General features: G+C 42.0%; 1 protein-coding gene across 4 annotated transcripts in view; it reads right to left on the minus strand.

The window, feature by feature from the left end:
* EIF4ENIF1 (eukaryotic translation initiation factor 4E nuclear import factor 1) overlaps positions 1 to 13,500 on the minus strand; it is a 38,923-nt gene that overhangs the window by 9,236 nt on the left and 16,187 nt on the right. For 3 of the 4 annotated variants that reach the window (XM_055549574.1, XM_055549572.1, XM_055549573.1), the window contains exons 5-10: positions 12,474 to 12,760; positions 12,019 to 12,220; positions 8,475 to 8,650; positions 3,863 to 3,998; positions 3,469 to 3,648; positions 2,596 to 2,828 (exon numbers count right to left, since the gene is read on the minus strand). In XM_055549574.1, coding sequence (XP_055405549.1) covers positions 2,596 to 2,828; positions 3,469 to 3,648; positions 3,863 to 3,998; positions 8,475 to 8,650; positions 12,019 to 12,220; positions 12,474 to 12,760 — 1,214 coding nt within the window. The remainder of the gene's footprint in view (positions 1 to 2,595; positions 2,829 to 3,468; positions 3,649 to 3,862; positions 3,999 to 8,474; positions 8,651 to 12,018; positions 12,221 to 12,473; positions 12,761 to 13,500) is intronic. The other variant, XM_055549575.1, reaches the window with a different exon arrangement.

Genomic DNA, 13,500 nt, shown 5'->3' on the forward strand with positions numbered 1-13,500 from the left:
AGTCCATTTCACTGTTTCTAACGTTGCGTCCAAAAGAAGGGAAAAAGAAAATGGCGAAGTGGGGGAATGCTTTAGTTAGTAAGAAGCCACAAGTAGGAAATTTTGATAATTTACAGATTTTAATGTTCACGGCAACCTTTGCTATTATCTTTAACAAGATTTATAGATCATAGATGGTATCAAAAAAATGCGAGTTTGGCCAAAATCATCATATTTCAGAGTTTCATATTTTAGGAAATTTAAACTTTATTATTTTTAAGCAGCTATTCCAAAGTGGGTCTCCTATTCAGGGCGAAATTAAAATCTTCCACTTTCAATTCTTTTAATGCAGTAGCAGTTATATATACTTTGCATCCAACTTATATTACCTCTGGTGCTTCAGAAAACCCTTGTGTGTCCATTTAGCTCTGCTTGAAGTGCTTTCTCTGTCAAGTTTCCCTTCTACCAGCTGGAACTGTGAAGGTCCACAGCAGTGTCCTCAGGCATGACAAATAGCCCCAAATATGCAAGTGTTTCATTGTTGGTTTTGGAATTGGAATGGACTGTAAATGATTTTAATAAGATCTCCTCAAGAGTCATTTAATTCCAACTAACAAAAACAAACGCACAACTTTATACTAGATGGCTTGCTATATCTGGAGGATAGAGTCTACAACTTAATTTGGAATAGAGTTTAGACTGAACCGATATGTCCTCTTTTGGGGATAAACAATATGACTGAACCAAAATGGCTGGAGGCAGATCAGAAATAGTATACGCAACACACACAGCTGTAGTAACTAAAGGCTTGGAAGCAGTCCTTGACAAACAGCAACAGGCAAATTAAGCAGTATTTTGGGATAATGCCTGGTGCACTTCATAGATTATTTCCTTGTTGTTATTTTTCTAGATTGAGTTTGTGTTCCCCTTTGCCTAGCACCTTAAATTATATCATCCACTCCTTTATGCATCTGTTTGAGGCTCATTCCCTCAGCTGAAGCCAGATATATTTCAGAGCACTGAACCCCCAACATCAAGCAAGTTATCTTCACAGCTCAGGGTCAACTGTGTTAATATCAAACCCTAGAATCATATCTAAAACAAAATGTTCAAAAGCATCATCGGGTAAACAGTTGAACCCACCCCCACTCCCGCTCCCATTTCTTTACTAAGACTAAAAGAAGCTATTTACAAGATTTGACCCACCCTGCTGTAGTCAGCACCTAATCACCAAGACAGAAGGTAACAAGAAAGCAGAGCAGGACTGTTTACAGCCAAGTGATCTGGTCCTCATTTGAGAGCATTTACATCTAATAGTTCCTTGCATGGAAATTATTTAAAGCAGCTTACAAGGAACATTCCCCTGTAACTGGCATGGTGTGGTCAGATACACAGGAATAACTCTACCTATCTGCGATGTCCCCTTCTGGAGGTAGAGAGTCAGGTAGGTAGGCCAGGAACAATGGTATCTCTGTTAGGATTTATCACTAACAGCTAGTCAGATTCAAAATATCAAAAATCAGCTGTTCTCCCTTGGTACCAGGCACAATGAAACACATGCTTCCCCCATGGTTAACCAGTAGTTCCCAGACAAGAAGGTGTCAAGAAAAACAGGCAAAACTCAATTTGGTAAATTTGCGATAACTTAGCAACTAGAATAAGTCTATTTTTTTTTTTAATTAATATTATTTGATTTACTGTTTCCCTTTCACTCTGTAATCATCAAGGGTTAGAATAGTAACACACAGACCGTGGCTGAGAGGCACCCTCTAAATGTGTTATGCGGAAGCCCAGTATGGGCTACACACCTGTATTTACTGACATACAATCACCTTGTAACCCAACTTCATGCCTAAAGGTGTTTTATAAGTTTGGAGTCACAGCTTTTTCTATTAGTAAATAAACAGAATGCAATTGTCTTGAAAAATCCATCTTAGATACTTTACAAATGCCATGTATATCTGTCAATTACCTAATCAAGAAAGCAAATAATCCCAGGTATCTGGGAGCAATTAGAAGTAGTGAAAAGATTTTACTATAAAAATATGGTAAAATTATTTTAACTTAAGTAGCTGAATAAGGGCTTCCCTGGTGGCTCAATGGTAAAGAATCCTCCAATGCAGGAGATGCAGGTTCCATCCCTGGGTAGGGAAGATCCCCGGGAGAAGGAATGGCAACCCACTGCAGTATTCTCGCTGGGAGATCCCATGGACAAAGGAGCCTGGCAGACTATAGTTCACGGGGTTGCAGAAAAGTCAGACACGACTTAGCGACTAAACAACAGCAAACAGCTGAAGAAACAGAAAACTCTCTCTAGAGTTCATCCCTAAAGGTATTTTTACACCGTTTTTTTTTAAGCACTAAGTTAAGATAAGCAAGTCATATCTGAATCTATCAGTCTCTCTACTGTCATGCACAATACATACAGATAAACCTGCTTTTTCAAGTAACAAACAGTACAGTGGTAATTGGAGAACACACAAAAGCATCGAGGATCAAGTGACTACTAAAGAATTTCCAACTTACTCAGAGTGCCTTTTAAAAAATCCATTTATTGGATGGGAAGTGGAATAGAAAGAAAAGGAGAAAAGGCTGGGGTCTGTGCCAAATACTTACACTGACTTTAGGCTGAGAAGGCAAAGTCCCACTTGCCTTCATGGTGCTCACTAGCTTGTTGAACGCAGTCATATCTCCGTCTTTTTTGAGCTGTCGATTGCTGGCCACAGTACTCAGGGTCTCCTCTAAATGTTCTGCCATAAAGGGAGTCGAATTCTTCACTTGCTGGTCAACCTTCAAGCCCTTGAGCCCTGCTTCCACCTCCTCCACGGAAAGCACAACCCCTGAATGTGCTGAAAGGTTGAGAAAGTCTAGGTTCAGCCAAGCAAAGGAATATGTGGTAGGAACTCTCTTTGTACTCTGTGGTGGATAAGGTGAAAATGATTTATTTCACAGTTGAACTGAAGTCGTCAGGAAAGACTGATACCAAAAACAGACAAACTGAAGGCACCGAGATCCTGCAGGAGGATGTCTATTATAAAGAGTCTTCTGGAGACTCGTTATGAGGGACAGGAATCCCAGACAGCCCAACAAGAACAAGAGTGCTGCCTGCACGATGGTTATTCTAGCATCAAGGCTGCATGTTCAGGGCTTATAACCTAAGCAAGAACATGGCAAACCAGGGCAGAGGTGTGAGCAGCTGCCAAGTTATGCTCAGGAGGACTAAATATTCACTGGAGGGTTCTATTCAGGCTCCAGGTGAGCAGGACTTAGAAGAAAAGTTCTTGCCACAGAGTTCAGTAACCTGCTGATCTGGTAGATTCTCAAAAGAGGTGGTACTGTTTGATAAGTGTTTTTGAAGAACATTAAACAAAACCCACCATCTATTTGACTTTTGATGAAATAGCAGTCTGTTAGAACTGATTCTGCCTTAATTAAGACTGAACATCCAAATGTTTTAAATACCTAAAACAGACTCTAACAGACACTTACAGCTCTCTTTAAGCTTTTCTTTATTTGCAGAAAGGCTGGAAAGGAGAGGCTTTAAATCCACTTTGGCTTTCTGTAGCATTTCTAGAATATCCACTTTAGTTTCAGCATGGTCTTCTAATGGTATAGGAGCAAAATAATTCCCCGAGTTCTGTCCAGGAGAGAGGATGGCTTGTTCCAGACCTAACATGGCAAGTTAATGTATGTATAATTAATTGGTCCTCAAAAAAGCACAGAAACACATCTTCAACAATATTAAAATGACACAAATTGAAGGATATTTTTCAGTATCCAGAAACCCATGAATGCTAATGGACCCCTGACTAATAAGGATGAAATGAACCATATTAAGGAACGCTCAAGTCTATGTCCAGGACAGAATCTGAAGCAACTGTACCTGCAAGTCTCTCCAGTTCTTCATGAGGTGTTGACCCAAGGCTGCTGGATCGGCTTCCTGATCGGCTCGGGTTAGAGAACCACCTACTGAACCGACTGGCGGAGACTGAACCTTCTCCCAAAACATCTTCTATCATCTAAAGGGAGAAATGAAAGAAGCTAAGATAACAGTTTCCAGGTGAAAAGGACAAGAAGGTTCAAAATTTAAGGAAGGGTCACTTACTTTGAAACTTCCTTTGATGCTGCTGACCTGAAGGCAAACACCCTCAGAACTTAGGATTTTGAACATCTTTAACTTCTCTTCCCCTCCTGGATCGTTTCTGAGTAACCCAAACTTGGGCATAACCATGTATTCTCTAACCATATAAAGCAAAACCTCTTTGCCACAGAAAGTGTTCTGATTTTCTATCATTTGCCTCATTAGAAAATCCATGAATGTTCTAAGAGGGCACAGTTTCAAAATCAAAATCAGCACCAAAGTAAAGCATTCCGCTGCCAAGCTTGAGTGGCCTTTAACTAAGCATCAGGTGTGGAGAGCTGATGAAAGAAAACCCTTGCTTCAAACTTCAACACCCTCAAGGTTGAAATAAACACCGTGAAATCCAATGCTGCTAATTTCAGAACCCAAAAGCTAAAAAAGCAGAGCTCATATTTCCAAGTCAAAGTTTAAGAAGTGTCAAAATGTGAAAGACAGACTTTTAAATGATCTCTAAAATCTGTTTGAACTTCATGGAAAGTTTTAGGTGTTTGTTTTCTTTTAAATCTGACCCCCATAGTTTTTGGTTTAATAAGAGCAATTAAATGATGCATTATGATCAGAAATAATTTTTCAACAGTGTTTCGTAACAGTAATTTCTGTTACCAGTCCTTCTTGAAAACTAGATTTAAGCATTTTTTGGAAATAAATTTTCAGTTATACCCTATTATAAATCTAATTAAATACCCAAATTGATCTTTATGCAGTGTTCTGATCAATACTTAGAAAAGACAAGATAAAGCAAATATCAATCCAAAAATGAGGCCCATCCTTGACAATAAGGCATAAAAAGCAAACAGGTTTTTCCCCAAGACTTGTACATATATGTCAGAGTTAGGGACTTTGTTTTATCTGAAATCTAGAACTCGTACTTCTGTCTTCGCAGGTATTGTTCAGCAGATTCAATCACATTCCACTTGTAAACTCTCACACCTTGAATAATGCCGACTTTCAAGTGCACTAATTTGCAATCATTAAATTTTAAGATAAACATTATAAAGTGATGTTTCACTGTGAAAAATTGGGAACTGTACCCAAAACACAACCGCCTTGGTGAAAAATGGTTATTTTTAAAAGAAAAAGCTACAGCTATTTAAAATATTTTAATTTTGGAAAGAGTTTGAAATTTTACAAATAGGAAAAATAGCTTAGCACTGTACTTTGTTTTTATTTCCTCTGATCGTACTGTATAGGAGAAAAGCCAGAAGATACACAGGAGGAACGTGAAAAAGTAAAGAAAGTGAATATAAAGTATCTGGATATTTTCTAAGGATTTGACAGTAAGTGTTGAGAAATTCATTTCCATACTTTGATCAGTGACCAACTTTGTTAGAGAAGCTTAGTTTTATTATAGCTAAAACATACGCAGAAACAAAGTCGCTTTTACTCATGTTTACTGGAAATGCCAATTTCAAGAACTAGAGCATTTTGAAGCCAAAAAGAGTCCTAAGAGTCAATCTGGTCAGTCATTTTTACCATAGAGCCAGCTGGGATGCTCCAATGCTCAGCTGAATGCTGCTACATCCCACAGCCTCCTCTAATCAAGTCTTTGAGGAGGCTGTGAACTGCAGTCTGGTATGTTTCAACTGCTCCTTCTAGACATTTTTAAGGTAACCCATACAACTGCTAGTTTGGTCTGTCAGAGGTTGTTTAGACTGCTCATATCCTAGGATTCATATTATGCTGATACAGATACTGTGAAATATTTTTGCTGTTTGACAATTACTAGCTTTTACTGATCAATGCTTTTCTTACTTTCCACTTTCATTGAAACGTCTATATTTTTGTATTTGCTTCATTCTAGTTTGATTTTTCTTTGGATTTCTAATGAATGCATTTAAGGCTACCTGTTTTCTTCTTAGCATACTTTTGATTATACCACCAAGGTTTTTCTTTGTCTCATTCCTGTTCATCACTAAGTGATTTAGGATTTCTGTTTTGATTTCCTTTTCCTTCATTTGACATAGTTCTATGTACTTGTTGTGTGTCAGGCTCTGTGGTAAGAGGTGCAGATCTAAAATCAAATTATTTTTCATTATTCATTTGACTGAAATTATTTGCACATGTGATCCAAATTTTCATTTTGTACAGATTTTTGTGGCTGTCAGCTTCTAATGTATTGTAATGCTAGTAAATATAACTTACAAATATAGGTGCAATTCTGTTTATGCCAATTACTACCCAACATTTATGGGGCCTAAGTGCCAGGTACTATCTCAAACATTTTATATAATTTGTCTGTTGATATTCAAACATTATATTGCCCTTATTTTCTCCAACTGGTCATTTTCTGAGAATTATGAGTCTAGTTGTTTATACAGCACAAACAGAGCATCTCTTTTTACTGATCCCAGCTTTGCTTTTAAGCGAACCTATTGTAGAATATATACCTTAGTGAGTAAGTACCTCCATGAAAAACCTGGAGAGAATTCCTAGCCTAGGTTCCTATTCAGAATTAACCAAGTTTTGGTTGAGGGTGAGGCTAAAGGATAAGACGGTGCTCAGTTCCCATTCCTCCTGTTTATATTTTATAGGCAGTACAGTTGTGGGGAATTTGGAGTAAAGAACTCTTAACTCAAAGTACAAAAACTAGAATTCAGTTTCCACTACTTACTAGCTATGTGACTTCAGGCAAGTGATTTAAATCTCTCTGTGCCTGCTTCCTCATCTATGAAATGGGAACAGTTGTAATCTAACTTACAAGGTTTTTCTGGGGATTAAATGACCTATCAAATGTAGAGCCTAAAACAGCACAGCATGCAGGGTTACCTATCATTACAAGTTCAGCTTTGAATTCTCTGTCAAGGCACACAGGTAAGTTTCATGGATGCTCACAGTGGGAGCCAAGTACAGGCCTCTAAATTTTGACCTTTAGCTGTGAAAACTTTTTACAATAAGATTTCCATTGTCTTCTAAGAGAATGTAAAAAAAAAAAAAAAAGTCACTAAACACAGTTGGTGTAAAAATAAAAAATTACTGTCCCCTAAGAATTTGAAAAGACCACTCGGTTTTACATCAGGTAAATTAAACTCACATCTGGATGCAACCCTTCTGCTCACAGTGAGCCAGAGGACTACCAGTCAGCTCACTGTAAGCGAGGTATCAGACTAGGAGACTAACAGTTAAAACTGTGCTAGAACTTAAGAAGCAAAGCCAGGCAGCTGCCAGTTGGTTTACAGCCACCCTCCACCTGCTCCTGACCAGCACCGTGGACAAGTGTGGTCTTGGGCCAGGCTGGTCCACAATAAGTAAGTTCAGAGAGTTGCAGTAAATGCTTAGAAACTTTTGTAGCAATCTGGCATTGCTGTGATACTAAAGTATTGGTCCTCAGTGGATTGGAAACAAAATCTGGTCCTCACCATAGAGAATTTAAGCTCTACTGCCCTAGCACTCACCTGTGGCCCTATACCTGTGAGTGCTATGCAGTGTCTGCTCACCTGTTCTGGGTGGTCATCTTTTAGGCTTTGGGCAGCAGACAGATGACAAAGGAGACAGGACAGCGCTGCCTGCTTGGTCATGCCCAGTTTTGTCCACTCATGTAATAATCGACCAGGAAGCAGTTATAGTTGAGGAGTCGAGTAAGTTAAAGTCTGTGAACCAATAATTCTAAAGGACTGGCCAAACTTACTAGCTGTATTTCATGTCCTATAAACAATGTCTAAGATGTACAGATGCTCTTGGTCAAATGGCCTTAAAAATTCTATCTCATCAGTCCTATGCACTGTTTCAACAACTACAGAGTTCTGAGGGCATAGGTCACAATTTGTATTTTCTCTGAAAATTTGATGAGGCATTGCTAATCCCTAAGTGGTCAAAGGGGACGGGGCAAGGGCAGGGACGAAGTGCAGATTTGGGATATCTTATTATTTCTGTTTTAAAAGTCGAGTAAGATTAGACCTCAGCAGTTTAACAGCAACAGTGATGGTGTCCCACGTTCCTTTCCACAAAAGGTTTTCAGAACATCACATCACACAGGTACCAAACCAGCTATACCCGAGGAATGCAGATCCGTGTGGTACTGACCACCAGTTATAAAAATCCACCTCCACAGTAACTTTTTACAACAAACACTTAACTATTTAAAAATAGAAGCGATGTTCTTAAACATCTGAAGAATTCTTAGTCCAATGTTAACAGCCTGGAGAGTTAACTGGTACAGAATCCGCACTCAATCATTTCTACTTAGCCTCTCAAAACAAAGCCAACAAAAATTCAAATAATATGTAAGAATAAAAGTCAAAAAAACCTCCCAATCATCTAGCAAAACTTTTAAATAGAATCTTAAAGATTCAGGTCAAATTTAATCCCAATTGGCTTATCCAATTGTGATTAATTATAAGCATGCTGCTACACTCACCGAAGCCAAGCATGGCACCTTATCAAGGTTAAAGAATTCATTAAAGTCAAATTCTCCTGGGGACTGCTCGGGCAAGACGGCCTCCCTTGGCACTTCCTGATCAGCAGCAGGCTCCTGTTGGAGGATGACCTCCACCTCATCCTCTTCAGCCACTCCTCCATTGCACTCGACTATGCCTGAAAGCAAAACCAGACAAAGACAGTCTGATCAAGCACGCTGCTCCAGAGGTATTTGGTGGCCTCAGCACGATCACGAATGCAAAAGAGCCGCGGGTGACTTTAAAAGCAGACTTCCTGTACCGGTGCAGCGCTTGAAACGTATGGCTCCTACAGGAGCCAGGGCAGGAGAAAACCTGAGTACCAAGCCACAACACCAACTTGACTCAGCAAGGGCTATGGTCCCTCCTCTGCCCCGTCTTCAAATTGTCCATAATGCAGTAGATCTTCTTCTAATTTTTTTTTAAAAAGGGCAATCTTTGAGCATATCTTATAAGAATGGAACCAAGTTGACTTGGCTCTGCTTTCACCCATGCACCTGCATTAACACTTTAAGTCCGAGTAGCTACGTGAAACCTAGTCCAAGGGCAATTTTCACTTGCCTACTGACTGTAGTTCATCCTTCAAGGCAAAGTTCAAATGTCACCTTCACTGGGAAGTATGCCCTGCCTACCCAGTTTTACCCTACCACAAAATTAATCACTGCCTTCTCTGTAATGTTTGTGTTATCCCTCAGAGTACATATCACACTATATTAACAGTCTGATGAGACTCATCAGCTTTGCCTTACTGTGCAGTGCCTGGTACATGTAAAACACAGTTACGTCCAGATGTGAGGATGGGAAGATAAGGGAAGCTAACATCTTAGTTTTAGCCAGAGGATGGGGCATAAAGCAAAATCCTTCACATAAAAACAAACCCTTTTTTTTCTTTTAAAATAAGTGCACTGAGAGATACAGGAAACTCAACCTTTTAATCTGAAGGACAGAGCTCCCAAAGCCCTTCCCTACAAAAGCACCTGTGGAAGAGCTGCTTATGGTTTCAAGATCACAGCAGACACGAAGTCCTCCTAGGGGGAAAAAGAAGAGTGCCCATCCCCTCTCGAAAGGCCCCCACAGGCCTGCAGTCTTGTTATCACTCAGCCAGGATATTCTAGACTGAGAGAGGCTACATGTTAGCATCTGCTTTGGTTCCAACAACACTTCAGAAAGCTAGACAGCAAGGCAGGGGCTACAGCGACTGAAAGGCGGGGGGACCCGCTCACCCAGGTCTGATGCTGTCAGGCGGGGCGGCAGCAGTGGTCCTGCACGTGGCGCTCTGTGCTATGCCCGGGCGGCAGCACTGGCCTCTGCAGAGCTGCCCGCCCCCTCAGGGCCTGGGCCTTCTGAGGGCCTGGGCCTTCTGAGGGCGTAAGGCCCCAGTGAGGCGGCGTTTATGTGCCTCGGACAAGGCAGTGGGTCAGCACGCACTTACTGCCAGACAGCAGAGGCCGACTGACATTTAACTAAAACTACTACTTCAGTGGAGGTAGTGTCCTCATTTTATAGACAAAGAAACCAAACCCTAGAAAAGGCAAACAAGAGCCTAGTCAGTGCCAAGTCTGTGTTCTTTTCCACTACAGCAGTGCTTCTAACTCATCGGACCCACCGGAACCTGTCTGCCTACTTCACGATGAGAGCCAGCAGAGTCTGAAATTAGTTCAAATGCTCACAGAAAAGCTTTAATGATTCTCCTGTTCTCCTGTGTGGAGATGAGAACATCTCTTAACAGATGAATGGCTTTTGCAAGCGGCAAAAGTTCCCTGTGTGTAATCTTATGCCAGCTTGAGAGCAAACTGGGTCTAACAACTGAGAGTGGGTAGGAATATGCTCTAGCAGACAAACACAACTGGCCATTTATTATGATGGTCTTCAAAGCCAGGGACCCAGGAAAGATAATTAAAGGTTAAGTTTTATCATATTTTAGAAGGAACATATGCTTTTCTTTTTTTGGCCTTGCAGTGCAGCATGTGGGATTATCTTAGTTCCCTGACCAGGGATCAAACCCATGCCCCCTGCAGTGGAAGTGTGGAGGAGTCTTAACCACTGGGCAGCCAGGGAAGTACAGAATGAATACAGATTTTTCATTAGAGAGAACACAAATTAAAATTTTCTATCAATGGAGGGCTTTAACCATTTCCTCCTTCCAGATAATTTTTTTTCTGTTTATAAGTGCAATATATATTCAAACTTTCATTCATCACCGTATATACAGTACCTAGCACTGGGCCCTCTATGCTAGGTGCTCCACACACACCGTGTTAAAACCACGCAGGCAAAGAACACACCTGTTTTGTTGACGGCTGTACGAGCACTGTGATGTGCCCGCAAGGAACTCGGCACACCGAGCTCAATGGAAAGCTAACACACACGTAAATGGGCTCAAAGGCACTCATCGGCCCTCCCTGCCTCTTCATTCTTGCAGCCAAGAGCCAACTACAGGACGTGTTCGTCTTAAAGACAGTCGGTGGGGCAATTAACCACTGCGGGTGACAGAGCCAGGAACCCTGGATTCTGCCTGAGGCTCTGCCATTAAACCCACGGGGCCGGGCCCCGCTGCGGCCTCTTTCCAGGCCTGCCTCTTTTTGCATCTGTGAGCTGAGGAGGTGACACTACTGATATATTTCGCTCCTTTTGGTTCCTTCCTTGTTGATACAGCAATGGCTGAAATTCATATTTCATCTTAGTTCAGAAAAAGACTGGCTTTTTCTCACCAGAAGCCTGATCTTTACAATTAGGTGAACAGATCACACTTGGTGGCGTTGCCTTCACCTAAATGAGACAAGACAAAAGCATCTCTCAAAGGCAGTTTAACCACAAAGTCTCTCAAGTTGCCCACTTGCCTCTTCACTGCTTCCTCCCAAGACCACCAGCCTGGTCACTGCCCTGAACACGACTATGAGCCCCACCCTGCAGCAGGCATCCCTCATACTTCAGCCCTGGCTTCTTTAGTTTAGCCAGGGAGGTGCCTGAAAAAGTGAGTCTGGGAGAAGCCAAGTGACAGCTGACTAGGAAGGCCTATCACCACGGTGAGGGAGGTGTGCTCAGAAGCACAAGCATCTTGCTCAACTTCACTACTCACTTCCTCAATGTCCACCTATGGAGCCACCTATGTCTCCATTTGCTCTAAGATGGGTACAACAGTCTCTACCTCACAGGGTTGTTAGAAGTAGGATTATATAGACAAAATGCTTATCGCATGTCCAGTATACGTGGGCTCAATAAATGAGACCCCTATTATTTCTATCACATACTCTTACCTCTGGGGGGCCCTTTCGTGTACACAGTACTCTTACTGGGTGGGAAGACTATTCTGTTTAGCCCTGCAGGCAGGACACAAGTTGAGGAGCCGTACGGCCTACACAGTGAACTCACGCACAGGAAGCAGCTTCACTGTTCAAAGCGTGCCACTTCTAACACTGCAGCCTATCTCTAAGTGTACAGTTAAGCCAACTATAAACATGTCTCATTTCAGAACAGTGAGCTTTCCCTCCCAGAGGTCTTGCTGACCTTCCTTCACAGAGGCTGTTCGTCGCCGTGTTCTTTTTCTCCCCTTATGGTCTTCTTCCAGTATCTTATCATCAAAGCCAGTCAGCTCAATGGTTTCGGACTGACTCGTGGGTCCAGCTGAGAACCATTCTGGTTCTTCTTCTGTGTAGGAATCATTTCTTCTACGCTCACCAAAGACACGCTTACTATCCACAAACTCCCTCTGGAAAAGTACACAATGCAAAATAAAAAGTAAGATTCTAGTCAAGGCATTTCTACCTCAGTCCAAGTCTTGATGAGTTAAGCGATGCTCGGTAGTGCGATGAAGATGCTCTGTGGTGGCCTGACGCTGCTCCCCACCCCAGCTCTTGGCTCCTCCCTCTGTACTAGGATGGGCCATGTTCACCCAGCATCACACAGTAAACTGGTATAAATGAAGTGCACACACAAGGTGCCAGAAGATCAAGGAGACAAACCCTGAAACGCTTGTCCTTGTAGTCCCTCTCGCGGTCTCTGTCTCTCAAGTCTCGCAGGTCCTTCTCGCTAAGACGGTGATCCTTCTCAAAGGTCCGAGCAGAGATGATCCTCCCGCTGCCAATCCTGCGTCCGCCAAGCAGGCGGAGCCCGTCGCCATCTTTCTCCAGCGGGCTTCCTGAGCGCCGGGAGCTGACGGCCGCCGTCACGTGGCAGCCCCCTCCAAAGCTGCGTCTCTGTGGGCTGAGAACAACATCTAAGTCATCTTCCTTCACACGCTCTCGTGGATCTGCAAAGATGCCAGAAAGAGAGAGTCAGGTGAACCAGCAAGGGTAGTTCTCCTCCCTGGGAGGGGTGTGTGTCCGTGACTGGTGGCCACTGGGGTCCAGGGAAAGAGTCACCACTGGAACAGCCAGAGAGTTCACATATTTTTAACAAAGGGTGGGCCTTTTGCTTCATCTCTGGAGGGAGAAATGTACTTCATAATCAGTAACTTTCCATGATTAATCTCCACAGTCCTTTTAACTAAATTCTTTCATTTTTTTGGGTTGTACAGCATGGTATGCAGGATCTTAGTCCTGGTGTGTGTGTTCAGTTGCTCAGTGGTGGCCAACTCTTTGTGACCCCCTGGACCATAGCCTGCCAGGCTTCTCTTCCATGGGATTTCCCGGACCAGGGATCAAACATGCACCCCCTGCAGGGGAAACGCAGAGTGTTAACCACTGGACTGCCAGGGAAGTCCCTTGACTAAATTCTTATCTGTATAATTTTTAGCAAATGTTTTGTCAATTAATAAACTATAGTAGGTGTCAGTATTTGAAACAGTAACTACTTTAAAAGTTAAAGTCTCTCTTCAACAAATAGTATTGAACAGCTGACTACCCATATGCCAAGAAAGCCTTATCTTCACATTGCTATCACATACAAAAATTAACTCAAAGTGGATCACAGATATAAATGTGACCCTTAAAACTACAAAGCTTCTAGAAGAAAATATGAAGGAAATCTATGACAGTGGCTTTGCACAAT

The sequence above is a fragment of the Bubalus kerabau genome, chromosome 16 (genome assembly GCF_029407905.1).
Source record: "Bubalus kerabau isolate K-KA32 ecotype Philippines breed swamp buffalo chromosome 16, PCC_UOA_SB_1v2, whole genome shotgun sequence".
Lineage (NCBI taxonomy): Eukaryota > Metazoa > Chordata > Mammalia > Artiodactyla > Bovidae > Bubalus > Bubalus kerabau.